The sequence below is a fragment of the Cyanistes caeruleus genome, chromosome 34 (genome assembly GCF_971803275.1).
Source record: "Cyanistes caeruleus chromosome 34, bCyaCae1.hap1.1, whole genome shotgun sequence".
In the NCBI taxonomy this organism is placed as follows: domain Eukaryota; kingdom Metazoa; phylum Chordata; class Aves; order Passeriformes; family Paridae; genus Cyanistes; species Cyanistes caeruleus.
In genome coordinates, this window is record NC_141735.1 from 787,687 (window position 1) to 811,549 (window position 23,863).

General features: G+C 63.3%; 3 protein-coding genes across 7 annotated transcripts; 1 reads left to right on the forward strand and 2 right to left on the reverse strand.

Moving 5' to 3' along the window:
* Positions 1-55: 55 nt before the first annotated feature.
* CCDC120 (coiled-coil domain containing 120) lies at positions 56-8,449 on the reverse strand. 3 transcript variants are annotated; one of them, XM_086871030.1, is made up of 10 exons: positions 8,249-8,449; positions 7,054-7,122; positions 6,124-6,230; positions 5,312-5,419; positions 4,077-4,257; positions 3,746-3,787; positions 3,208-3,355; positions 2,480-2,581; positions 1,415-1,870; positions 56-382 (listed from the first exon to the last, which is right to left on the reverse strand). In XM_086871030.1, the coding sequence occupies exons 2-10, from the start codon at positions 7,103-7,105 to the stop codon at positions 310-312; spliced, it is 1,269 nt and encodes a 422-aa protein (XP_086727156.1). In that variant the 5' UTR covers positions 7,106-7,122; positions 8,249-8,449; the 3' UTR covers positions 56-309. The 3 variants fall into 3 exon arrangements, with proteins under 3 accessions (XP_086727156.1, XP_086727154.1, XP_086727155.1); XM_086871028.1 differs by lacking the exon at positions 8,249-8,449 and adding an exon at positions 4,479-4,523 and having other exon boundaries at positions 4,077-4,212; positions 7,054-7,736; XM_086871029.1 differs by lacking the exon at positions 8,249-8,449 and adding an exon at positions 4,583-4,621 and having other exon boundaries at positions 4,077-4,218; positions 7,054-7,736.
* A 139-nt stretch (positions 8,450-8,588) lies between these two features.
* On the forward strand, positions 8,589-17,232 carry LOC111942717 (transcription factor E3-like). The gene is made up of 10 exons (XM_086871078.1): positions 8,589-8,978; positions 9,497-9,676; positions 11,207-11,432; positions 12,445-12,612; positions 13,128-13,226; positions 13,686-13,785; positions 14,046-14,102; positions 14,383-14,458; positions 15,284-15,431; positions 16,384-17,232. Exons 1-10 carry the CDS (start codon positions 8,839-8,841, stop codon positions 16,690-16,692), a joined length of 1,503 nt encoding a protein of 500 aa, XP_086727204.1. The 5' UTR covers positions 8,589-8,838; the 3' UTR covers positions 16,693-17,232.
* Positions 17,233-18,131: 899 nt separating this feature from the next.
* On the reverse strand, positions 18,132-23,181 carry RBM3 (RNA binding motif protein 3). 3 transcript variants are annotated; one of them, XM_086871062.1, is made up of 7 exons: positions 23,117-23,179; positions 22,407-22,576; positions 21,341-21,447; positions 20,527-20,632; positions 19,768-19,849; positions 19,378-19,442; positions 18,132-18,211 (listed from the first exon to the last, which is right to left on the reverse strand). In XM_086871062.1, exons 2-6 carry the CDS (start codon positions 22,507-22,509, stop codon positions 19,379-19,381), a joined length of 462 nt encoding a protein of 153 aa, XP_086727188.1. In that variant the 5' UTR covers positions 22,510-22,576; positions 23,117-23,179; the 3' UTR covers positions 18,132-18,211; position 19,378. The 3 variants fall into 3 exon arrangements, with proteins under 3 accessions (XP_086727188.1, XP_086727186.1, XP_086727187.1); XM_086871061.1 differs by lacking the exon at positions 18,132-18,211 and having other exon boundaries at positions 19,255-19,442; XM_086871060.1 differs by lacking the exons at positions 18,132-18,211; positions 20,527-20,632 and having other exon boundaries at positions 18,392-19,442; positions 23,117-23,181.
* Positions 23,182-23,863: the final 682 nt, after the last annotated feature.

Below are 23,863 nucleotides of genomic sequence, written 5' to 3' on the forward strand. Positions count from 1 at the left end.
CCGGGAACCCCAAATCCGCGAGTTTTCCCCCCAAAATAAAGAGGCGGAGCCGGAATTGGCAGCAGGTCCCTGTATTGACCCCGCCCCCCCCCCCCCGCGACCCCCCAAAACCCCCCCAGGACCCCCTCCCCAAAAAGCGGCGACTCTCCAGGAGCGGCCGTGGGTGGGGGGAGGGGGGGGGTTCGGGATTTTTGGGGATCTCCCCCCACCCCCCCCCTCCCCTCCCCCACCATGAATTTAGGGACCCCTCCCCACGGGTTTGGGTGAGTTTTGTTTTTTTTGGGGGGGTGGGGGATGTGGGGGGAGGGGTCACACGAGGGTCCCGGGGGGCTGCGGGTCCAGGGGGGGTGGGGGGGTGGTCCCGGGGGTGTCCCCGGGGGTTCTGGGGTGGGGGGGGGGAGGGAAAAGAGCCCCAAAAAGCAGCGGAAAAAAGAGAAAATGAAAGAAAACGAGAAAAAAAGCAACAGAAACGGAGAAAAAAAAGGAGAGAAAAGAGAGAAAAAAGAGTTAGACCCCCCCAAAATGACCCCCCCACATCTACCCCAGACCCCTCCCCAAATTTTGTCACCCCCCGGGACCCCCCAACCCGAACCCTGGAATGGAGAAAAGAGGGAAAAACAGGAAAAAACAGAAAAAAAAACCCAGGAAAGAGCCCTGAAAGGGGAGGAAAAACCCCAAAATTTGGGGGATTTTGGGGGGGGCTGAGGAGGGGAGACCCCAAATTTGAGGGGGGTGGTGATTGGGGAAGGGGAATCCCCAATTTGGGAATGTTTTGGGGGTCCCTGAAGGACGGGGAGGGGTCTCTGAAGTGGGGGGGGGGGAAGGGGAACGTTCACACCCGGGGGGGTCCTGAAAATGGGAGAGGGTCCCCAAAATGTTAAGGGGGGGGTGCAATGGAGAAGGTGTCCCCAAAATGGGGAGGAGGGGGACAATCAGATCTGGGGGGGGGGTTCCCAAAATTCGGGGGAGGGGAACAATCAGACCCTTGGGGGTCCCCAAAATTTAGGGGGTGGGGGGGGGGGTGGGGGGGAGAGGAGCCATCCATTCAAACCCGGGTGGGGGGGGGAATAATCAGACCGAGAGGGGGGGTCCCCAAAATTGGGGGGGAGGGGGAAACAATCAGACCCAGTGGGGGTCCCCAAAATTCGGGGGGACAATCAGATCTGGGGGGGTTCCCCAAATTGGGGGGTGGGGGATAATCAGACCCAGAGGGGGGGTCCCCAAAATTGGGGGGGAGGGGGAGGAGCCGCCCATTCAAACCCTGGGGAGAGGGGGATTTGGGGGGGGGGGGGGGTCCCAACCACCAAAGCGCCGCCCCCCAAAACAACCGGGGGGGTGGGGGGAGGGTCCCCAAAACCCCCCCCCTCAATAAATGGGGGCTCTGCGCCCCCCCCTGGCAGCCCCTCCCCCGTACCTGGGCAGGGCCCCGGCGTAGCTGAGCGAGTGGGGGAGCCCGGGGGGGTCCCGGCGGCGCTGGGGGGGAGGGGGCTGTGCCCAGCCGGGGTGGGCGGGGGGCTGGGGAGGGGTCCCGGCGTGTCTCAGGTACCAATCCCGCAGCCCCTCCAGCGCCAGCCACTTCTGACTGCGCCGCTGCTCCGCCGAGGGGGGGGCGCAGCCGCCGGGACCCCCGCCCGCCCCGCCGCGGAGCCGCGAGGAGGAGGAAGATGAGGATGAAGGTTCCAGAGGAGGGGTGGGGGTCTCGGATGGAGCCCCCCCGGAGCAGCCCCAGTCGATCAAAGCCTCGGAGCTGTTGCTGCGGCGGGTGCGGGGGGCGCCGGGGATGGGGGGGCCGGGGGGCGCCGCGGGACCCCCGAGTTGGGAATCCTGGCTGCCGGACCAGGGCCGGGGGGGGAGCCCGGGGGCGTCGGGGCTGGAGGGGGGAAAAATGGGGAGGGGGAGGTCAGGTGGGGGTTGGGGGGGGCTGAGAATTGGCACCAAATTGCACCGAAATTGCCCCAAAATTGTCCCAAATTACCCCCAAGTTGTCCCCATAATTCACCCAAAATTGCCCCCGAATTACCCCACAACTGTCTCCAAATTATCCCAGAATTGTCTCCAAATTGTCCCCAAATTGTACCAAAATTACCCCCAAATTATCCCAAAATTGTCCCTAAATTACCCCCAAATCGTTCCCGAATTGTCCTGAAATTACCCCAAAATTGTCCCTGAAGATCCCCCAAATTACCCCAAAACTGCCCCCAAAATTCACCCAAAATTGTCCCCAGAGCCCCAAAATCACCCCAAAATCACCCCAAAATTAGCTCCAAAATGCCCTTGAATTGCCCCAAAATTGTCCCCAAATTACCCCAAAATTTACACCAAAATCGCCCCCAGAACCCCAAAATTACCCCAAAATTACCCCAGAATTAGCCCAAATCACCCCAAAATTCCCCCAAAATCACCCCCCAGCCCCTCCCCCACCCCCCAAACCCCTCCTTGACCCCCCCCAGCCCCTCCCCCACGCCCCCTCCCCCCTGACCGGTTTTGGGGGGCCCCGCGGGGGCTCCGGGCCAGGACGGGCGTGGCCGGGACGCTGCGCCCCTCGAAACTGGAGGCGCTGCGGGGGAGGGTCCGCGCCGGGCTGGGGGGAAAAAACGGGATTTGGGGAAAAAAACGGGATTTGGGGAAAAAAAATGGGATGTGCCAAAGAAAAAATGGGATTTTGGGGGAAAAAATGGGATTTTGGGGGGAAAAAATGGGATTTTGGGGGGAAAAAATGGGATTTTGGGAGGGAAAATTGGGATTTTAGGGGGGTAAAAGAGGGTTTTGGGAAGGAAAATGGGATTTTTGAGGAAAAAATGGGATTTTGGGAGGGAAAACTGGGATTTTTAAGGGAAGAAAGGGATTTTTGGGACTCAGAAAAGGATTTTTGGGGTCAGAGAGGGATTTTTCGAGTCAGAAAGGGATTTTTGGGGCTCAGAAAGGGATTTTTGGGGTCAGAGAGGGATTTTTTGGGATCACAAAGGGGTTTTTGGGGTCACAAAGGGATTTTTGGGATCAGAAAGGGATTTTTTGGGGTCACAAAGGGGTTTTTGGGGTCACAAAGGGGTTTTTGGGGTCAGAAAGGGGTTTTTGGGGTCACAAAGGGGTTTTTGGGGTCACAAAGGGGTTTTTTGGGGTCAGAAAGGGGTTTTTGGGGTCACAAAGGGGTTTTTGGGATCAGAAAGGGATTTTTTGGGGTCAGAAAGGGGTTTTTGGGGTACACACCTGGCGGGGCTGGCGAGGGAGCTGCGGCGCCCGGGGGGGACGTCGGGGGTCCAGGGGGGGGGGCGGCGGTCGGGGCTGCTGGAGCCGGCCCGGGGGGGGGAGGGGCGGCCGGGCCCTCCCGGGGGGGGCTTGGGGGGGGGCGGGGCTCCTGTGGGAGACACGGGGGGTGGGGGAGGGGCCAGGTGAGGTGTCTGGGGGGATCCCCCAGGTGGGCAGGTGACCCCCAGTAAAGGGAGCCAAGTGCCCAGGTGACCCCAGGTGTGTCCAGGTGACCCCAGGCGTCCCCAGGTGTGTCTAGGTGTGTCCCCAGGTGTGCCCAAGTGCCCTCCAGGTGTGCCCAGGTGACCCCCAGGTGTGTCCAGGTGTGCCCAATTGTCCCCAGGTGTGCCCAGGTGTGTTCAGGTGCCCCAGAAGTGCCCAGGTGACCCCCAGTTTTCCCCCCAGGTGTCCCCAGGTGCCCCCAGGTGTGTCCAGGTGTGCTCAGGTGTCCCCCACGTGCCCCCCAGGTGTCCCCAGGTGCCCCCCGGCCCCCCCTCACCGTTCTCCAGCGCGGGCAGCTCGCTCAGGGACCCGTTCTCATCTGAGGGGAGCCATGGGGGGGGGGGGTCAGAGCTGCTGAGACCCCCCCCCCAAAAACACCCTGGACACTCCCCAGACCCCCAAAAACCCCCAGACCCCCCATGGGCCCCAATAACCCCCAAGGATCCCAGACCCCAAACAACCCCCAGACCCCTTTTTCCCCCAAAACCCCCAGACCCCCAAAGCCCCCAATAACCCCCAGACCCCCCCAAGGACCCCAAACCCCTTTTCCCCCAAATTCCTGAAAACCCCCAGCCCCCTTTTTCCCCCCCCGAGCCCCCTCCCCTCACCGGGGGTCCCGAGCTGTGCCCGGAGCTGTCGCAGTCTCTGGGCGGCCTCGGCCTGGAGCCGGAGGCGCCGGCGCCGCTGCTCGGGCGGGAGCCCCGGAACGGCCGCGAGGCGCCGGGCGGCCTCCAGCACCTGGGCCTGGACCTGGGCCTGGGCCTGGGCCTCGCGCCGGGCTCGGCACACCTGGAACGGGAGAAATGGGAAAAATGGGAATGGCTGGGCCTGGGCCTGGGCCTGGGCCTGGGCCTCGCGCCGGGCTCGGCACACCTGGGAAAAACGGGAAAAAATGGGAAAAATGGGAATAGCTGGGCCTGGACCTGGGCCTGGGCCTCGCGCCGGGCTCGGCACACCTGGGAAAAACGGGAGAAAATGGGAAAAATGGGAATAGCTGAGGCCTCCAGGACCTGGACCTGGGCCTGGGCCTGCGCCTCGCGCCGGGCTCGGCACACCTGGGAAAAACGGGAGAAATTCCAGGAATTGGGAAAAATGGGAATGGCTGGGCCCGGACCTGGGCCTGGGCCTGCGCCTCGCGCCGGGCTCGGCACACCTGGGAAAAACGGGAGAAATTCCAGGAATTGGGAAAAATGGGAATGGCTGGGCCCGGACCTGGGCCTGGGCCTGCGCCTCGCGCTGGGCTCAGCACACCTGGGAAAAATGGGGAAAATGGGAAAAATGGGAAAAAGGGGAATGGCTGGGCCTGGGTCTGGGCCTGAACCTGGGCCTGGGCCTGGCACCGGGCTCGGCACACCTGGGAAAAACGGGAAAAAATGGGAAAATGGGAATGGCTGGGCCTGGGCCTGGGCCTGGGCCTTGCGCCGGGCTCGGCACACCTGGGAAAAATGGGAAAAAATGGGAAAAAGGGGAATGGCTGGGCTTGGGCCTGGGCCTGAACCTGGGCCTGGGCCTGGCGCTGGGCTCGGCACACCTGGAACGGGAAATTCGGGAAAAATGGAAAAAATGGGGAAAACGGGAGTTGGCAATGAGGAGGGGGAAAGAGGGAAATGGGACAGGGACCACCAGGGACACCCTGGGGTCACTAAGGGTCACCCAGGGGTCACCCAGGGGTCACTCAGGGGTCACCCAGGGGTCACCCAGGGGTCACTCAGGGGTCACCCCGTGGGTGCCACCCCCAGTGGGATTCAGGATGACCCCACCCCCTCCCCTCCCCCACCCCCCAGATGGACATTTCTGCCTCCCCCCACCCCCCCCCGGTGTCCCCAAGTGTCCCCACACCCACCTCGGGGGGGGGGCCCCGCGGGGGGACCCCGGCCCGGCGCCGGGGGGGGGGCTGGGGTCTCTCTCCGGGCTCCAGGGGGAACTCGGGGGGCAACTTCCCGGTCAGCTCCTGTGGGGGAGGGGGTCAGGGGGGTCAGGGGTCACTCAGGGTGGTCTGGGGTTGGGGTCAGGGGTCACTCACAGTGTCCAGGTGGGGGTCCCAGGGGTCAGTGGGGTCACAAAGATCACTCAGGGGGTCACAAGGGTCACTCAGGGGTCACTGAAGGGTCCCAGGGGTCACTGAGGGGTCACTGGGGGTCACTCAAGGGTCACTCAGAGGTCACCGGGGGTCACTCAGGGGTCACCAGAGGTCACTGAGGGGTCACTGAGGGGTCACTGAGGAGGTCCCAGGGGTCACTCAGGGGTCACTGAGAGGTCAGTGGGGGTCACTGAGGGGTCACTGAGGAGTCACTCAGGATCACTCAGGGGTCACTCGGGGGTCACTGGGGGTCACCAGGGGTCACTCAGGGGTCACCAGGGGTCACTCAGGGGTCACTCAGGGGTCACCAAGGGTCACTGAGGGGTCACCAGGGGTCACTCAGGGGTCACTGAGGGTCACTGAGGGTCACTCAGGGTCACTGAGGGGTCACTCAGGGGTCACTCAGGGGTCACCAGGGGTCACTCAGGGGTCACTGAGGGTCACTGAGGGTCACTCAGGGTCACTGAGGGGTCACTCAGGGGTCACTCAGGGGTCACTGAGGGTCACTGAGGGTCACTCAGGGGTCACTCAGGGGTCACTCAGGGGTCACTGAGGGTCACTCAGGGGTCACTCACGGCCTCCTGCAGGCAGAGGCGCCGCAGCTCCCGCAGGCGCAGCCCCAGCGCCTGGCGCAGCCCCCGCTGCCGCTCCCGCAGCTCCTGCAGCCGGCCCGGAACTGACCCTGCACGGACACACGGACACACGGACACACCATGGACACACGGACACACGGACACACGGACACACGGACACACGGACCGACACACGGACACACGGACACAGGGACGGACACATGGACACACGGACACACGGACACGCCACGGACACATGGACACACCACGGACACACGGACACACGGACACGCCACGGACACATGGACACACCACGGACACACGGACACATGGACACACGGACACACGGACACACCACGGACACACGGACAGATGGACACACGGACACAGGGACACACGGACACACGGACACATGGACACACGGACACAGGGACACACGGACACAGGGACACACGGACACATGGACACACGGACACATGGACAGATGGACACACCACGGACACACGGACACGCCACGGACACACGGACACACGGACGGACACATGGACACGCGGACACACCACGGACACACGGACACACCGTGGACACATGGGATGGACACACGGACGCACCACGGACACACGGACAGGCAGGGACAGACAGCGCCAGGTGAGGCTCAGGTGAGGGGACAGGGATGTGTTGGGGACACCGGGGGGGGGGGGTCCCCAGGGTGGGGGAGGGGAGGTGACCCCAGGGGGTCCCCAGGGTGGGGGGGGGGGAGGTGATCCCAGGGTGGGGGAGGGGAGGTGACCCCAGGGGGGGTCTCCAGGGTGGGGGAGGGGAGGTGATCCCAGGGTGGGGGAGGGGAGGTGACCCCAGGGGGTCCCCAGGGTGGGGGAGGGGAGGTGACCCCAGGGGGTCCCCAGGGTGGGGGAGGGGCGGCTCCGGCCGTACCTGCGGGGCTGTAGGTGCCGGGGGCGGGCAGGATGTGACCCCTCACCTCCATCGCCGGCCCATGGGGGGCTGCAGGGGGGGCAGGGGGACAAAACTGGGGTCACATTTGGGGTCTGGGTCAGGGATTGGGGTCAGGACCCAATTTTGGGGTCAGGTTTGGGGTCAGGGCTCGGATTTGGGGCCAGGGAGCAGCACTGGGGTCACAGGTCAGAATTTGGGCTCAGATCTGGGGTCAAGGCCCAGATTTGGGGGTCAGGGATCAGGTTTGGGGTCAGGATCCAATTCTGGGGTCAGATTTTGGGGTCAGGACCCAGATTTGGGGTCAGATTTGGGATCAGGGCCCAGATTTGGGGGTCAGGGTCAGGATTTGGGGTCACAGGTCAGGATCTGGGGGTCAGACCCAGATTTGGGGTCACAGTTCAGATTTGGGTTCAGATTTGGGGTCACAGTTCAGATTTTGGGGTCAGATTTGGGGTCACAGTTCAGATTTTGGGGTCACAGTTCAGATTTTGGGGTCAGATTTGGGGTCACAGTTCAGATTTGGGTTCAGATTTGGGGTCACAGGTCAGATTTTGGGGTCAGGGGTCAGATTTGGGCTCAGATTTGGGGTCAGGGGTCAGATTTGGGGTCACAGGTCAGATTTGGGGTGTCCCCACCCCCTCCCCTCCCCCCATTCCCCCCTTCCCCTCCCGCTTCCGCCTCCCCGGCCCCTCCCCCCCCCCGACCCCCAAAATCCCAAAGGGGGGGACCCCAAAATGGACCTGGGGGGGGTCACGACCCCAAAACGACCCCCCCGACCCCAAACAGGGACCCGGCGATCGCCCCTCCCCCCAAAAAAGGGACGCGGGGCTCGCCCCTCCCCCAAAACCCAACCCGGGGGTCCCCCCCCCCAAAAGAGACCCCAAAACCCGGGGGTTCCCCCCCAAATCCCCCCGAGGGTCACAGCGCTGCCCCCCCCACCCCAAAACAACCCCGGGGGGGGGTCCTGGGGTGCCCCCTCCCCCCAAACCCCACTCGAGGGGCCGGGGCTCCACCCCCACCCCCCAAAACCCCCCCAGGGCCGCCCCCACCCCCCAAAAACGGCTCCGGTTGCGGCCCCTCCCCCTCCGCGCCCCAAATCTCCCCAATTTTGGGGGGGGGTCCTCTCCGAACCCCCCCAAAATTCCCGTCCCCTCCCCTCCCCCCCTCCCTTTACCTGTTCCGGAGCGGGGGGTGGGGGAGGGGCGGGGCTCCGGGCGGGGGGAGGGGGGGGAGGGGAAGGAGGGGGGGGAGGGGCTCAGCCCCTCGCCCCCCCCGGGGGTCGCGGGCGGATTTTGGGGGGGGGTCTCCGGGATCCGGGGCCTGGCGGGGGAGCTCGGCCGGGAGTCGGGGTCCCCCCTGCGTGTCCCCCCCCTTCTCCGCCCCGTGACGTCACTTCCCGTCACCGCCCCTCCCCCCGCCCCTCCCCCCTCCCCTCCCTCTCCCCTCCCCCTCCCCCCTCAGCGCTTCCTGCCGAGGCCCCGCGGCCCCGCCGAGACCCCCGGGACCCCCCCGGACCCCCGGGACCCCCCCGGGACCCCCCCCGAGCTGATTTTGGGGGGGGGGGACACCCCTCAAAGCGCCCCTCCCCCTCCAGCGGAACTCGCGAGGTTTGGGGAGATTCGAGGCCCCTCCCCCACCCAGGAACTGATTTGGGGACCCCCCCCCCAGCCCCATAGGGACCCCCATAGGGACCCCTCCCCCATAGGGACCCCCACAGAGCCCCCCCAGCCCCCCCCGAGTGCCGCCGTGGGGGGGAGGGGGGCGATGTCCGGAGGGGAGGCCGAGGGGGTCCCCGCGACCCCCGGGCCCCCCCAGGGACCCCCCCAGGGACCCCCCCAGGGACCCCCCCGGGTTCTGGTGCTGCTGGAGGGACCCCCCAGCCCCGAGACCCTGCGGCTGCTCAGGTGAGGGGGGAGGGGAGACCCCCGGGGGGGCTGGGGGGGGAGGGGAGGGATTTGGGGAGGGGTCCCAGTGGGATTTTGGGGGGGGGTCCCAAGGGGTGTGGGAGGTTTGGAGGGGTCCCAGGGAGTTTTGGGGGGGTCCCGGGGGGATTTTGGGGGGTCCCGGGGGGATTTTGGGGGGTCCCAGGGAGTTTTGGGGGTCCCGGGGGGATTTTGGGGGGTCCCGGGGGGATTTTGGGGGGTCCCAGGGAGTTTTGGGGGTCCCAGGGAGTTTTGGGGGGTCCCGGGGGGAGTTTGGGGGGTCCCAAGGGGGGCCTTGAAGGGACTGGGAGTACTGGGGAAATTTGAGGGGGGGTCCTGGAGGGTTTGGGGGTCTCTGAGGGGGCTCTGTGTGAATTTGGGGGTCTCCGGGGGTCTCTGGGTGAATTTGGGGGCCTCAGGGGGGGTCTCTGGGTGAATTTGGGGGTCTCTGGGTGAATTTGGGGGTCTCTGGGGGGTCTCTGAGCCCCCCGCCCCCCCAGCCTGGCCCCGCTGCTCCCCGAGTCCGGAATCGTGGCCGACATCGAGTGGGACCCCCCTGGGGGGGGCGAGACCCCCACGGACCCCCCGGGGGACCCCTCCCCCCGCGACCCCCCCGGGACCCCCGCGGAGCCCCCCGGAACCTTCTACAGCCTCAAGAGCCAGCCCCTCCCCCCGCCCAGGTACGGGACCCCCCAAATCCTCCCCAAATTCCCCCAAATCCCCCCCAGGACCCCCCAAATCCTCCCCAAATTCCCCCAAATCCCCCTCAAACCCCCCCAGACCCCTTTGGGACCCCCTTTGCCCCCTCCCCTCCATTAACCCTTCCCTCCCCGCATCTCTGGAGCCCCCCAAGCCCCCCAAACCCCCCTCAAAGCCCCCCAAACCCCCTTCGCCCCCTCCCCCCATTAACCCTTCCCTCCCCGCATCTCTGGGACCCCCCCAAGCCCCCCAAACCCCTTTGGGACCCCCTTTGCCCCCTCCCCGCAGCTCGGGCCCCCCCCCGGGCCCCCTAAAACCCCCCAAATCCCCCCCAAATCCCCCTCAAATCCCCCTCAAACCCCCCCAGACCCCTTTGGGACCCCCTTCTCCCCCTCCCCTCCATTAACCCTTCCCTCCCCGCAGCTCGGGCCCCCCCCAAGCCCCCCAAACCCCTTTGGGACCCCCTTTGTCCCCTCCCCCCATTAACCCTTCCCTCCCCGCAGCTCTGGAGCCCCCCCAGACCCCCTAAAACCCCCCAAATCCCCCTCAAACCCCCCCAAATCCTCCCCAAATCCCCCCCAAACCCCCCCAGACCCCTTTGGGACCCCCTTCTCCCCCTCCCCCCCATTAACCCTTCCCTCCCCGCATCTCTGGAGCCCCCCAAGCCCCCCAAACCCCCCTCAAACCCCCCCAAACCCCTTTGGGACCCCCTTTGCCCCCTCCCCCCCCATTAAACCTTTCCTCCCCGCAGCTCTGGAGCCCCCCCAAACCCCCCAAATCCCCCCCAAATCCCCCCCAAATCCCCCCCAAATCCCCCCAAACCCCTTTGGGACCCCCTTCTCCCCCTCCCCTCCATTAACCCTTCCCTTCCCGCAGCTCGGGGCCCCCACAGACCCCATAAAACCCCCCAAATCCCCCTCAAACCCCCCCAAACCCCCCCAAACTCCTTTGGGACCCCCTTCTCCCCCTCCCCTCCATTAACCCTTCCCTCCCCGCAGCTCTGGGACCCCCCAGACCCCCTAAAACCCCCCAAATCCCCCTCAAATCCCCCCCAAATCCCCCTCAAACCCCCCCAAACCCCCCCAGACCCCTTTGGGACCCCCTTCTCCCCCTCCCCCCATTAACCCTTCCCTCCCCGCAGCTCTGGAGCCCCCCCAAACCCCCCTCAAACCCCTCAAACCCCCCTCAAACCCCCCCAAACCCCTTTGGGACCCCCTTCTCCCCCTCCCCTCCATTAACCCTTCCCTCCCCGCAGCTCGGGGCCCCCCCCGACCCCCTAAAACCCCCCAAATCCCCCTCAAATCCCCCCCAAACCCCCTCAAACCCCCCCAGACCCCTTTGGGACCCCCTTCTCCCCCTCCCCCCCATTAACCCTTCCCTCCCCGCAGCTCTGGAGCCCCCCCAGACCCCCTAAAACCCCCCAAATCCCCCTCAAACCCCCCCAAACCCCCCCAAACCCCTTTGGGACCCCCTTCTCCCCCTCCCCCCCATTAACCCTTCCCTCCCCGCAGCTCGGGGCCCCCCCCGGGCCCCCCCCCCGCAGCCCCCCGCCCGCTGTCGCGGGTGCTGCTGCGGCAGGAGCTGATGCGGGCGCAGGCGCAGGAACAGGAGCGCCGGGAGAGGGGGGGGGGCACCCCCGGGACCCCCCCGGGACCCCCCGGCCCCTCCCCCGCCATCGCCGTGGGGCTCCCCCCGGGCCCCCGCGACCCCCCCCGGGTGCCCCCCGAGGTGCTCAAGGTGAGGGGGAGGGGGAAAAGGGGGGGTCGGGGGGGGAAATTTGGGATTTTGGGAGAAAAAAACTGGGATTTTGGGGGGGAAATTTGGGATTTGGGGGAGAAATTTGGGATATCGGGACAGAGATTTGGGATTCAGGGGGCAAAAATCAGGATTTTGGGGGGGAAATTAGAGATTTTGGGAAGAAATTTGGGATCTTGGAGGAAAAATTTGGGATTGGGGGGGGAAAGCTTGGAGGGAAAATTTGAGATCTTGGGGCCTGGGGGGATTTGGGGGGATCTGGGGAGGCTCAGGATATTTGGGAATATTTGGGGATATTTGGGGCAGTTATTTTTGTGTATTTCTGTGTATTTTGGGCTGTTTTGGGATATTATTTGGGTGTATTTCAGGGTGTATTCCAGGCTGTTATTTCAGGGATATTTGGGTGAATTTTGGGTGTATTTCGGGCCGTTATTTCGGGGTTATTTGGGTGTATTTTGGGTGTGTTTCAGGCTATTTTGGGCAGTTATTTTGGGGATATTTGGGGGTATTTCGGGTGTATTTCAGGCTGTTATTTTGGGGTATTTTGGCTGTATTTCAGGTGTATTTTGGTTGTATTTCGGGTGTATTTTGGGTGTATTTCAGGCTATTTTGGGTAGTTATTTCAGGGATATTTGGGGGTATTTTGGGTGTATTTCAGGCCGTTATTTTGGGGTATTTCGGCTGTATTTCGGGTGTATTTTGGGTGTATTTCAGGCTATTTTGGGCACTTATTTTGGGGATATTTGGGGGTATTTCGGGTGTATTTCAGGCTATTTTGGGTAGTTATTTCAGGGATATTTGGGGGTATTTCGGGTGTATTTTGGGTGTATTTCAGGCCGGTATTTCGGGGTATTTTGGCTGTATTTCGGGTGTATTTTGGGTGTATTTCAGGTGTATTTCAGGCCGTTATTTCGGGGTATTTCGGGTGTATTTCGGGTGTATTTTGGGTGTATTCGGGGCAGTTTTGGGGCAGCTCCCGGCGCTCCCCCCGCAGGTTCAGACTCACCTGGAGAACCCCACCCGGTACCACCTGCGCGCGGCGCAGCGGCAGCAGCTGCGCCAGTACCTGAGCCACGCCCGCGGCCGGGGGGGAGGGGACAGCCCCGCCCCCCCCGAGGCCCCGCCCAGCCCCCCCCCGGCCCCCCTGCAGCACGAGAAGGAGGTGAGGGGGGGGGAGGGGCTGAGGGGGGAGGGGCTGAGGGGGGAGGCGGTGATGTCACAGGAGATGACGTCACAGAGCATGGTGATGATGTCATATGGGTGTGGTAAGTGGTGACATCACAGTGTGGTGATGTCATAGGGGTGAGGTAAGTGGTGACGTCACAGAGTGCAGTGATGACATCACGGGCAGATGTAAATGGGGATGACGTCACAGACTGTGGTGGTGACATCATAGGGGTGAGGTAAGCAATGACGTCACACAGTGTGCGTGATGTGGTAGGAGTGAGGTAAGCAGTGACGTCACAGAGCGTGGTGATGATGTCACAGAGAGGTACGAGCGATGACGTCATAAAGCGCGGTTGTGACATCACAAGTGTGTGTGTGGGGTTAGAGATTGGTGACGTCATCAAGCGCAGTGGTGACGTCACCAACGGAGACGGGAGTGTGACGAGAGAAGATGATGACGTCACACGGGGCGGGGGAGGGGTGACGCCGACGTGTCCGTGTCCCGCGCAGATCGATGACGTCATCGATGAGATCATCAGCCTCGAGTCCAGCTACGAGGACCTGCTGAGCTTCGGCCCCGCCGAGCCGCCCCTCCCCCTCCCCAGCACGGTGCGCTGCCCCTTTAAGAGACGGGGCGGGGCTTCGGCAAACCCCGCCCACCCTCCGGGGCGTCGGGGGTGTGGCTTTCCCGTATAAGGGCATGTGGGCGTGGTTTCTTGTCACATAGAAGGGTGTGGGTGTGGCTTTCCCTTATAGGGCAGAGTGCTTATTCCATATAAGGATGTGGGCGTGGTTTTCTTGCCATATACGGACATGTGGGTGTGGTTTATGGAAACAGGGCGTGACTTGCTGCCATATAAGGGATTGTGGGCGTGGCTTTCCCATAAAAGGCAAACTCTGCTGTTCTGTTGCCATATAAGGGCACAAAAGGGGTGTGGCCTAAAAAGGGCGTGGTCTACACGTATCTCATGAGGATTTGTCAAGGCGGGCGTGGCTGGGCGCGGCCCTGGGTGTGTCTGGGCGTGGTCTGGGTGGGCGTGGCCGCTCTGACCCCACCCCTTTTGGCAGCTCCCGGCCCCGGGGCCCCTCCTGGAGGTTTTCAGCCCCCCCCAGGGCGGGAGCAGCTCCTGCCCGGCCGAGCTGCCCCGGGTCAAGGCCGAGATCTCCGGTACGGGGGGGCTGAGGGGGTCCCTGGGGTGGGGAGGGGTCCCCAGGGTGGGGTCTCCATAGTGGGGAGGGGTCCCTGGGGTGGGGGGAGTCCCTGGGGACGCCTCCAGGGTGTGGGTGGGGGTCCCTGGGGGTTCTTCGGGGTGGGGAGGGGTCCCTGGGGGGGATTTGGGGTGGGGAGGGATCCCTGGGGGGGGTTCTCTATTGTGGGGAGGGGTCTCTGGGATGGGCAGGGGTCTCTGACTCTGCCCCCTCCCCCAGAAACGGAGGCCAAGGCGCTGCTGAAGGAGCGGCAGAAGAAAGACAACCACAATCTCAGTGAGCCGGGGGTCTGGGGGGGTCCTGGGGGGTTCTGTGGGCTCCTGGAGGGGTCTGGGGGTTCCTGTGGGGTCCCAAGGGGTCCTGGCAGGGATTTGGGGGGTCGTGGAGGTCCCTAGCAGCTTGGGGAGGGGTCCTGGAGGAGTCCTGGGAGGTTTTAGGGGGGTCCTGGAAGATTCTTGGGAGATTTGGGGGGTCCAGGGGGGGATTTCGGGGTTCCTGGGGGGTTTGGGGGGTCCCAGGGGGGTCCCCGAGGGTCTCACGTGTCCCCCCCCCACAGTCGAGCGGCGCCGGCGCTTCAACATCAACGATCGGATCAAGGAATTGGGGACCCTGATCCCCAAATCCAGCGACCCGTGAGTGGGGGAGGGGCCCGGGGGGGCGCTGGGACCCTCGGGGGGGTCCTGGAAGGGGAATTGGGCAGTCAGGGACCCCCAGAGCAGGTCCTGGAAGGGAAATTTTCCTCATGGAAGGTCCTGGAAAGGACCATGGGAACATCCTGAGCACCCAGGGCAGGTCCTGGAAGGGAAATTCTCCCTCTGGGAGGTCCTGGAAGGGGAATTGGGCAGTCAGGGACTCCCAGGGCAGGTCCCGGAAGGGCAATTTTCCCACAGAAGGTCCTGGAAGGTCCCCCAGGAGCCAGGAATTTTCTGGGCAGGATTTTCGGGGTGGAATTTCCGGGTGGGATTTCCCGGTGGGATTTTTGGGGTGGGATTTCCCTGGTGGGATTTTCGGGGCGGGATTTCCAGGTGGGATTTTCCCGGTGGGATTTTCGGGGTGGGATTTCCCGGTGGGATTTTCGGGGTGGGATTTTTGGGGTGGGATTTCCCTGGTGGGATTTTCGGGGCGGGATTTCCGGGTGGGATTTCCCGGTGGGATTTTTGGGGTGGGATTTCCCTGGTGGGATTTTCGGGGCGGGATTTCCGGGTGGGATTTCCCGGTGGGATTTTTGGGGTGGGATTTCCCTGGTGGGATTTTCGGGGCGGGATTTCCGGGTGGGATTTTCCCGGTGGGATTTTCGGGGTGGGATTTTCCCGGTGGGATTTTTGGGGTGGGATTTTCGGGGTGGGATTTTTGGGGTGGGATTTTCCCGGTGGGATTTTCCCGGTGGGATTTTCGGGGTGGGATTTCCCGGTGGGATTTTCGGGGCGGGATTTCCCGGTGACGCCGGGTCCTGGCAGGGAAATGCGCTGGAACAAGGGCACCATCCTGAAGGCGTCGGTGGATTACATCCGGAAACTGCAGAAGGAAACGCAGCGAGCGCGGGAGCTGGAGCTGCAACAGCAGCGGCTGGAACAGGCGAACAGAGGGCTCAGGATGAGGCTGCAGGTCCGGGAATTCGGGAATGGGATTGGGAATTTGGGGATTTGGGATTGGGAGTTTGGGATTGGGGATTTGGGGTTGGGAATTTGGGATCAGGGATTTGGGATCAGGGATTTGGGAATGGGAGCTGGAGCTGCAACAGCAGCGGCTGGAACAGGCGAACAGAGGGCTCAGGATGAGGCTGCAGGTCCGGGAATTCGGGATTGGGATCGGGAATTTGGGGATTTGGGATTGGGGATTGGGAGTTTGGGATTGGGAGTTTGGGGTTGGGGATTTGGGATTGGGGATTTGGGATCGGGAGTTTGGGATTGGGAGTTTGGGGTTGGGGATTTGGGATTGGGGATTTGGGATCGGGAGTTTGGGATTGGGAGTTTGGGGTTGGGGATTTGGGATCGGGGATTTGGGGTTGGGAGTTTGGGATCGGGGATTTGGGATCAGGGATTGGGAGTTTGGGATCAGGAATTTGGGATCAGGATTTTGGGATTGGGATTGGGAATTTGGCCATGGGATCGGGGATTTGGGATTTGGGAATGGGGATTTGGGATTGGGATCAAGAATTTGGGATTGGGAATTTGGGAATGGGAGTGGGGCTGTGGCTGCAGGTTGGGAATGGGAATGTGAGACTGGGATCGGGACTGGGATCGGGAATTTGGGATCAGGATCAGGGATTTAGGATCAGGGATTTGGGAAGAGGAGCAGGAATGTGGGAATGGGGCTGGGGTCGGGATCAGGGCTGGGAATTGGGCGGGACTGGGTTTGGGAAGGGGGCGGGGCTCAGGCTCTGAGGGGCTCCAGAGGACCCGGGAGAGCCCTGGGGGCGGCTGAGCGGAATTTTCCGGAACATTCTGGCTCGGGGCCGGGTTTTGGGATCCCTTTGGGGAGCAGAACCCAGGAGGGAGCACCGAGCTGGGAATATTCGGGATCACCGAATCCCCCTCCCCAAAATCTCCCCCTGCAGGAACTGGAGCTCCAGGCCCAAATCCACGGGCTCCCCCTGAGCCCCCCCATGGCTGAGGGGGGGTCCGAGGAGGTTCCGGGGGGTCCCCAATTCCCTCCTGGGGGTCCCCCCGTCCCCCCGGCCCTGCTGGAGCTTCCACCGGGGCTGGGGCTGCCCCTGGGGGGTCCCGAGGGGGGGTTCGAGGACATCCTGATGGACGAGGGTGGGGGGCTCTCCCCCCTGGGCCCCCCCGGAGCCCTCCTGGCCTCGCCGGGGCCTTCGCGAGCCTCCAGCCCCCGCAGCAGCCTCAGCATGGAGGACGAGCCCTGAGGGGGGGTTTTGGGGACCCCCCGCCCTCCTTTAGGCCGCTCTGGGTGGGCCCCACCTGGCGCCACTTTAAGAGTCTTAAAGCGACCGTGCGCTTTTTAATGGAGGCCCCGCCCCTTTAAGGCGCGTTGCCCTTTTAAGGCGCCTCCAGTAGGGACCACCCCCCCTTAAAGGGGCCCGGCCGGGCGTGGCCCGTTGGAAGGGGGAGGGGCGGCCCCTCAATGTGCGGCCCCTTTAAGGCGCTGGCGTCGGGCCCCACCTGGGCGTGGCCCTTTGAAGCCCCGCCCCTCCACGAGGCCACGCCCTCTCACCCTGTCCCATCCAATCAGTTCCTGAGGGCTGGGCCCTCGCATGGAGCCCCGCCCCCTTTGCTGTCACTCATGTTAACCCTGCCCACCACTAACGCCTCAGGACCACGCCCCTTTTTAGAGCGCCCCGCCCACCGGCCCCACTTAAAGGGCCACGCCCCCATTTACGCCCCTCCCCCAACCCCCCAAAATTTTGTACTGGAGCCTCACGGGGGAAATAAAAGTTTGTAAAGGACGGGGGCTCCTGTCCGTCTGTCCCAGACCCCGTCCGTGCGTCCCAACACGTCCGTCCTGCGTCTGTCCGTCTGTCCCGGACGTGTCCCCAATCCTCTCTGTCCGTCCTGTGTCCCAAATCCCATCCGTCTGTCCTGCCCTGCCCTGTGTGTCCCGTTTGTGTCCGTCTGTCCCGTCCTGGTGTCCCCAGACCCCGTCTGTCCGTCCCACATCCTGTCCGTGTGTCCCGTCTTGTCCATCTGTCCGTGTCCGAATCCTGTCCATGTGTCTGTCTGTCCCACATCCTGTCTGTGTCCAGCCTGTCTGTCTGTCCCATCCGTGTGTCCCTGTCCCGTCCGTGTATCCACCCTGTCCGTGTGTCCTGTCTTGTCCGTCTGTCCAAATCCTGTCCGTCTGTCCGTCCCGCATCCCGTCCGTGTGTCCATCCACGTGTCCCCGTCCTGTCCGTGTGTCCGGTCCTGTCCTGCAGCTCCACTCTTGTCCGTCTGTCCTCTCTGTGCCCCAATCCTGTCCGTGTGTCCATCCGTGTCCGTCTGTCCCGTCCGCGTGTCTATCCTGTCCGTGTGTCCATCCGTGTGTCCATCTGTCCTGTCCGCGTGTCCATCCTGTCCGTGTGTCCCTGTCCAATCTTGTCCGTCTGTCCCATCCGTGTCCGAATCCTGTCCGTGTGTCCGGCCTTGTCCGTGTGTCCCTGTGTCCCCATTCTGTCCGTGTGTCCCGTCCGTGTGTCCCCACCCTGTCCGTGTGTCCCCTGCTCCCCTCCCCCACCCCCCCAATTAACCCCACCCAGGACCCCCCGGGGTGGGGGGGGGAGGGGCTGTGATTTTTTTTTTTTTTTATTGTCACAAATTCCGGGCTCTCCCCTCCCCCCCCACCAAATTTCCCCTCCCCCACCCCCCCCCCCCCTCGGCGTCCATCCACGGCCCCGGGGGGGGGTTGGGGGGAGGGGCCCCCCCCAAAATCCAGCACGAGGCTCCGAGCTGAGGACGAGAAGGAGATCAGTGGGGGAGGGGCGTTCTGGAGACCCCACCCCTGACCCCCCCCCCCCCCAAAAAAATCATTGGGGGTTGGGAATTTAGGAACACCCCCCCCCCCCCCCAAAAAAATGGGGGAAGCCAAAATTATCCCTGACCCCCCCCCCACAAAATTAATTTGGGAGAGTCCTGGAGCTCCCCACCCCCCCTCCAAAAATTGGGGGTTTGGAAGGGTCGGGCCGCCCCTCCCCCAAATTAATTTGGGGGGGGTCAAAGGTCACCCAAAAAAACGAAATTGGGAATTTTGCCGTACTCAAAAACTCCAAAATTCTGCAAATAAATCGAATTTTGGGGGTTTGAAAACCCCCAAACCTTAAAAAAATCGGGGAAACGCCCCAAAATAATTGGGGGGGAAGAGAACAAACCCCCCCCAGAACGCCCCAAAATTAAGCTGGGGGGGGGCTCTGAACCCCAAAACCGATTTGGGGGGGCTCAGGGAACCCAAAAAAACCCCAAAAGCAGCGTTTGGGGCAAAGCTGCGGGGCCAGAGGGGATTTGGGGGGACCCCGGGGGTGTCCTGGGCACTTCTGGGGTGTCCCAGATCATTTTTAGGATTCCCAGGTCACTTTTGGGATGCCCCAGGTGAGTTTTGGGGTGCCCCAGGTGAGTTCTGGGGTGCTCAGGTGAGTTTTGAGGTGCCCTGGGTGAGTTTTGAGGTCCCCAGGTGAGTTCTGGGGTGCCCCAGGTGAGTTTTGGGATACCCCAGGTCACTTTTGGGGTCCCCAGATGAGTTTTGGGGCACCCCAGGTGAGTTTTGGGATACCCCAGGTGCGTTTTGGGGTCCCCAGGTGCGTTTTGGGGTGCCCCAGGTGCGTTTTGGGGTCCCCAGGTCACTTTTGGGGTCCCCAGGTGAGTTGGGATACCCCAGGTGCGTTTTGGGGTCCCCAGGTGCGTTTTGGGGTCCCTAGGTGAGTTTTGGGGTGCCCCAGGTGCGTTTTGGGGTCCCCAGGTGCGTTTTGGGGTCCCCAGGTGAGTTTTGGGATACCCCAGGTGCGTTTTGGGGTCCCCAGGTGCGTTTTGGGGTCCCTAGGTGAGTTTTGGGGTGCCCCAGGTGCGTTTTGAGGTCCCCAGGTGCGTTTTGGGGTCCCCAGGTGAGTTTTGGGGTGCCCTACCTCAGTTGTCGTAGTTGTCCCGGTACGAGGCCGAGGGGAAGCGCTCGCCGTAACCCCCCTGGTTCCTGTGGGGAGGGGTCAGCACCCCAAAAACGGCCCCAAAACCCCCCAAAATCCCCAAAAACGGCCCCAAAACCCCAAAAACCCCCCCCAAACCCCAAAAACCCCCCCCAAACCCCAAAAAATGCCCCCCAAACCCCAAAAACCCCTCCCAAAACCCCCCAAAATCCCCCCCAAACCCCTCCCCAGCCCCCCCAAATTTTCCCCAACCTTCCTGAACCCCTCCCTGACACCCCCAAATCCCTCTCCAGACCCCCAAATTCCCTCCCAGCTTCCCCCAAACCCCGTCCCAGCCTCCCCAAATCCCCCCCAAGCCCCTCCCCCGCTCACCGGCCGCCGTAGTCCCGGGACCCCCCGTACCCCCCCCCGCTGCGCCCGTCGTAGCGGCCGCCGTAGCCTCGGTCGCCTCCTCCTGCAGGGAAAAATCCCAAATTTCCTGGGATTCCCGGGAAAAGAACCCCAAAAAACCCCAAAAAACCCCAAAAAACCGTCCCAGACCTCAAAACGGATCCTGGACCCCCTCCCCAAACCCCAAAACCCCCAAAAAACTCCACCCCCCACACCAAAAACTCCCCAGAACGGCCCCAGAACCCCCTCCCCAAATCTCTGAACACCCCAAAAACCCCAAACCCCCTCCCCAAAACCCCTGAGGACCCCAAAACCTCAAACCCCCACCCCAAAACCCCCAAACCAACCCCCGAACCCCCTCCCCAAACCCCCAAATGCCCTAAAAACCCCCCAAAAGAGCCCAAAACCCCCCTCCCCAAACCCCTGAGGACCCCAAACCCCCCAAAACGAACCCCAGACCCCCCAAACACCCCAAAAACCCCCCAAAGAACCCCAGAACCCCCACCCCAAACCCCCATGGACCCCGAACCCCCGCGCCCCCCACCCCAAACCCCCCAAAACAAACTTCAGATCCCCCAAAACCCCCCCAAAAGAACCCAAAAACCCCCCTCCCCAAACCCCTGAGGACCCCAAAACCCCCCAAAACAAACCCCAAACACCCCAAAACCCCCCCAAAAGAGCCCAAAACCCCCACCCCAAACCCCCAAAGGACCCCCAAGGACCCCCAAATCCCCCTCTCACCTCTCCCGTAGCCGCGGCCCCGGCCCCGGTTGCCCCCGTAGCCCCCCCGGGCTCCTCGGGGCGATTTCCCGGCGTGATCCACCCGGATCTGCCGCCCGTCCAGGCACTGCCGGGGGGTGGGGGCGTTTTTGGGGTCCCCTCGGGTGTTTTTGGGGTTCCCTCGAGACTTTTGGGGTCACCCCAGACCCCTCTGGCAGCCCCCACCCCAGCCCAGGTTCTTCCCCCAGACCCAAATGCAACTCCTGGAGACCCCCAGAGATCCCAAATGTTCTTTTGGGGACCCCAGGGACACCAAACTCACCCTGAAAGACCCCAAACTTCCCCCAAACCCCAAACTCCCCTCCAAAGACCCCAAAACTCCCCTCAGATCCCCCAAAAGACCCCTAACTGCCCCCTGGGGACCCCAAATTCCCCCCTGGGACCCCCAAACTCCCCCCAGATCCCCTCAAACCCCCATGAAGACCCCAAACTCCCCCTCAAAAACCCCAAACTCCCCCCTGGGGACCCCAAACTCCCCCCTGGGACCCCCAAACTCCCCCAAGATCCCCTCAAACTCCCACTAAAGACCCCAAACTCCCCCTCAAAAACCCCAAATTCCTTCTCAAAGACCCCAAATTCCCCCCTGGGACCCCCAGACTCCCCCCCAAAGACCCCAGACTCCCCCCTGGGGACCCCAAATCCCCCCCAGATCCCCTCAAATATCCCCTCAAAACCCCCAAATTCCCCTTCAAAGACCCCAAACTCCCCCCCTGGGGACCCCCAATCCTCCCCCAAAGCCCCCCAAAGCCCCTCCCCGAGCCCCCCAAGCCCCCACCTCGCCGTTCATGGCCTGCATGGCGTCGCTGGCGTGCTCGGGGTTGGTGAAGGTGACGAAACCGAAACCTCGGGACCTTTGGGTCTCCCTGTCCTTCACCACCACCACTAAAAACGGAATTCGGGGGGCTCAGGAAGGGCTGGGGACCCCCAAAAACCCCCTGGGAGGGGGTGGAGAGGCTCAGGAACCCCCAAAAACGGGGTTTGGAACAAAGGAAAACCCCCAGGAGTTCAATTCATGATAAAAATCGACGTTTCCCGAGTGGGATTCGGGGATTTTTTAGGGGTTTTTTGGGGGGGAAACAATTCCAGGAAGGAATTTGGGGTGTCCCAGGCCGGGATTTGGGGATTTCAGAAGTTTTTGGGGAGTTCCAAAAGGATTTAAAGGGGAGAAATCGACTCAGAAAAGAATTTGAGGATTTCTCAGGATTTTGGATGTCCCAGAGAAGTTTTTGGGGGTCCAGGGTGGATTTTGGATGCCCCAAGAAGGTTTTTGGGCACCCCAAAGGATTTTTGGCTGCCCCAGATTAGATTTTGGGTACCCCAGGAGCATTTTGAGCGTCCCAGGAAGGTTTTTGGGTGTCCCTGGGTGGATTTTGTGCACCCCGAGAGATTTTTGGGTGTCCCAGAGTGGATTTTGGGTGCCCCAGGGAGGTTTTTCAGCATCCCAAGAGCATTTTTGGGTGCCCCAGGGTGGATTCTGGGGGTCTCAGAGAGGTTTTTGAGCGTCCCAAGAGAATTTTTGGGTGTCCCAAGGAGGGTTTTGGGTGTCCCAGGGAGGATTTTGGGTGCCCCTGGGTGGATTTTGGGCACCCCAAGGAATTTTTGGGTGCCCCAGTTTGGATTTTAGTGTCCCAGGGAAGTTTTTGGGTGTCCCAGGGAGGATTTTGGGTGTTCCAGGGTGGATTTTGGGCACACCAAGAGATTTTTGGGTGCTCTATATTGGATTTTGGGTGTCCCAAGGTGGATTTTGGGTGCCCCAGGGAGGTTTTTGGGTGCCCCAAATCGAATTCTGAGGGTCCCAGGAGCGTTTTTGGGGTGATTTGGGGCGGATTTGGGGCTCTCACCCTCGGAGATGGGCCCGAAGGAGCTGAAGTGCTGCTCCAGGCCCTGCTCGTCCGTGTCGTAGTTGAGACCCCCCACGAACAACTTCCCCTCCTCCGCCGCCATGCGTGGGGGGGCGGGGGCGGCCGTGACGTCATAAGGCGGGGCCCTGCCCCTGCGGTGACGTAATAACCTGGGGAGGGAACGCTCGTGACGTCAAACCCCCCCCCCAGCAAGGAATACCCCCGTGATGTCACACTCCTGCTGACGTCAGAGCCCTCCAAACCACCTCCCCGCTCTCTGTGACGTCACCAACGGCCCGCGCGGCCTCCAGCGACGTCACAGCCCCCCCCAAAATCCCCGTTCTTACACGACCCCCGACGTGACGCCATCACCCCTCGCCAGCTCCGCGCGTCCCCTCCTGATGACGTCACGCAGCCCCTCCCGGCGACCCCCGTGACGTCACTCCGAGCCCCACGCGGTTTCTCCCCCTCCCCCCACTCAGCCCCGGCCACGTGGGCGCCCCCGGAAGTGCCGCTCCCGCCTCCCGCGCGCGCATGCGCAGAACCCCGCGCGGCCCTCAGGGCGCCGAGGCGGGAAAAGGACGGGAAAGGGAGGAAAAGGAAGGGAAAAGAACGGCCCGGCCTCAGCGAAACGCGCGATTATCGCGACAGAAAGGAGGGGGAAAGAAAACAAAGCGGGAAGAATCGCGATAGGAGCGAGCGGGACTCACCCGAGCGGCGCCGACCGGGCCCGAACTGCGGCCGCGCCCGCCCCGCCCCGGCGTCTTTAAGCAGCTCCGCCCCCTCACGTGACCGCCCGCGCCGCCGCGCCATTGGCTGCGCGCTCAGGCCCCGCCCCCCCATGGCGCGTGGGAGAGTCCATTGGGGAGGGGGGGAGGGGGAGGAGAGCGCGTGGAATGGCGGGAACGCCGGGGGAGGAGGGGGGGTGGGTTTGGGGGGGTCCCGGGGGGGATTTTGGGGGGGTCCCGGGGGGGATTTTGGGGGATCCCGGGCGCAGAGGGGGGGGAGGGGTCACACACGCTCACGCCGCTCTCGGGGAGGTTTTAATGGTCCGGTCCCGTGACAGCCGAAACGCCGCGACCCCGCCCCTTTTCCCTCCCCCCATGACGTCATAAGGCGGGGGTTCGGGGGGGTCACCCCCCTCCCCTCCCCCCCCAATAGGCTCCGTGCCCCTCCCCCACCCCCCACCCCCCCCCTCAGTGGGGTCAGGGGGTCCCCCCGCCCCTCCCCCACCCCCTCCCCCGGGGCGCTGTGGGGTGGGGGAGGGGCCGCGGAGACCCCTCCCCCTGCATATAAAAGCCCCGCCCCCCCCGTGGTGGGGGAGGGGAGGGAGGGGCGGGGGGAGGGGCGGCCCTGAGTGAGGCTGGAGGGGAACCTCGGAGTAAAGGGGGAGTAACCCAGGAGTAGCCGGTGCGTGGAGAAGTGTCCCTGGTGGGTGGGCCGTGAGTAAACCCGGA

Bases quoted from the DNA above. Each gene is read 5' to 3' on its own strand.
- CCDC120 (XM_086871030.1), bottom strand. From the start codon at position 7,105: ATGGAGGTGAGGGGTCACATCCTGCCCGCCCCCGGCACCTACAGCCCC. The intron at 6,231-7,053 runs GTACGGCCGGAG...GTGTCCGTGCAG, and splicing joins CGGCACCTACAGCCCCGCAG to GGTCAGTTCCGGGCCGGCTG. The intron at 3,356-3,745 runs GTGAGGGGGGGC...TGTCTCCCACAG, and splicing joins GCTGCCCGCGCTGGAGAACG to GAGCCCCGCCCCCCCCCAAG.
- LOC111942717 (XM_086871078.1), top strand. From the start codon at position 8,839: ATGTCCGGAGGGGAGGCCGAGGGGGTCCCCGCGACCCCCGGGCCCCCC. The intron at 13,227-13,685 runs GTGCGCTGCCCC...CCCTTTTGGCAG, and splicing joins CCCTCCCCCTCCCCAGCACG to CTCCCGGCCCCGGGGCCCCT. The intron at 14,103-14,382 runs GTGAGCCGGGGG...CCCCCCCCACAG, and splicing joins GAAAGACAACCACAATCTCA to TCGAGCGGCGCCGGCGCTTC.
- RBM3 (XM_086871060.1), bottom strand. From the start codon at position 22,509: ATGGCGGCGGAGGAGGGGAAGTTGTTCGTGGGGGGTCTCAACTACGAC. The intron at 21,448-22,406 runs GTGAGAGCCCCA...TTCCGTTTTTAG, and splicing joins CTTCGGGCCCATCTCCGAGG to TGGTGGTGGTGAAGGACAGG. The intron at 19,443-19,767 runs GTGAGCGGGGGA...CCCTCCCCACAG, and splicing joins TCCCGGGACTACGGCGGCCG to GAACCAGGGGGGTTACGGCG.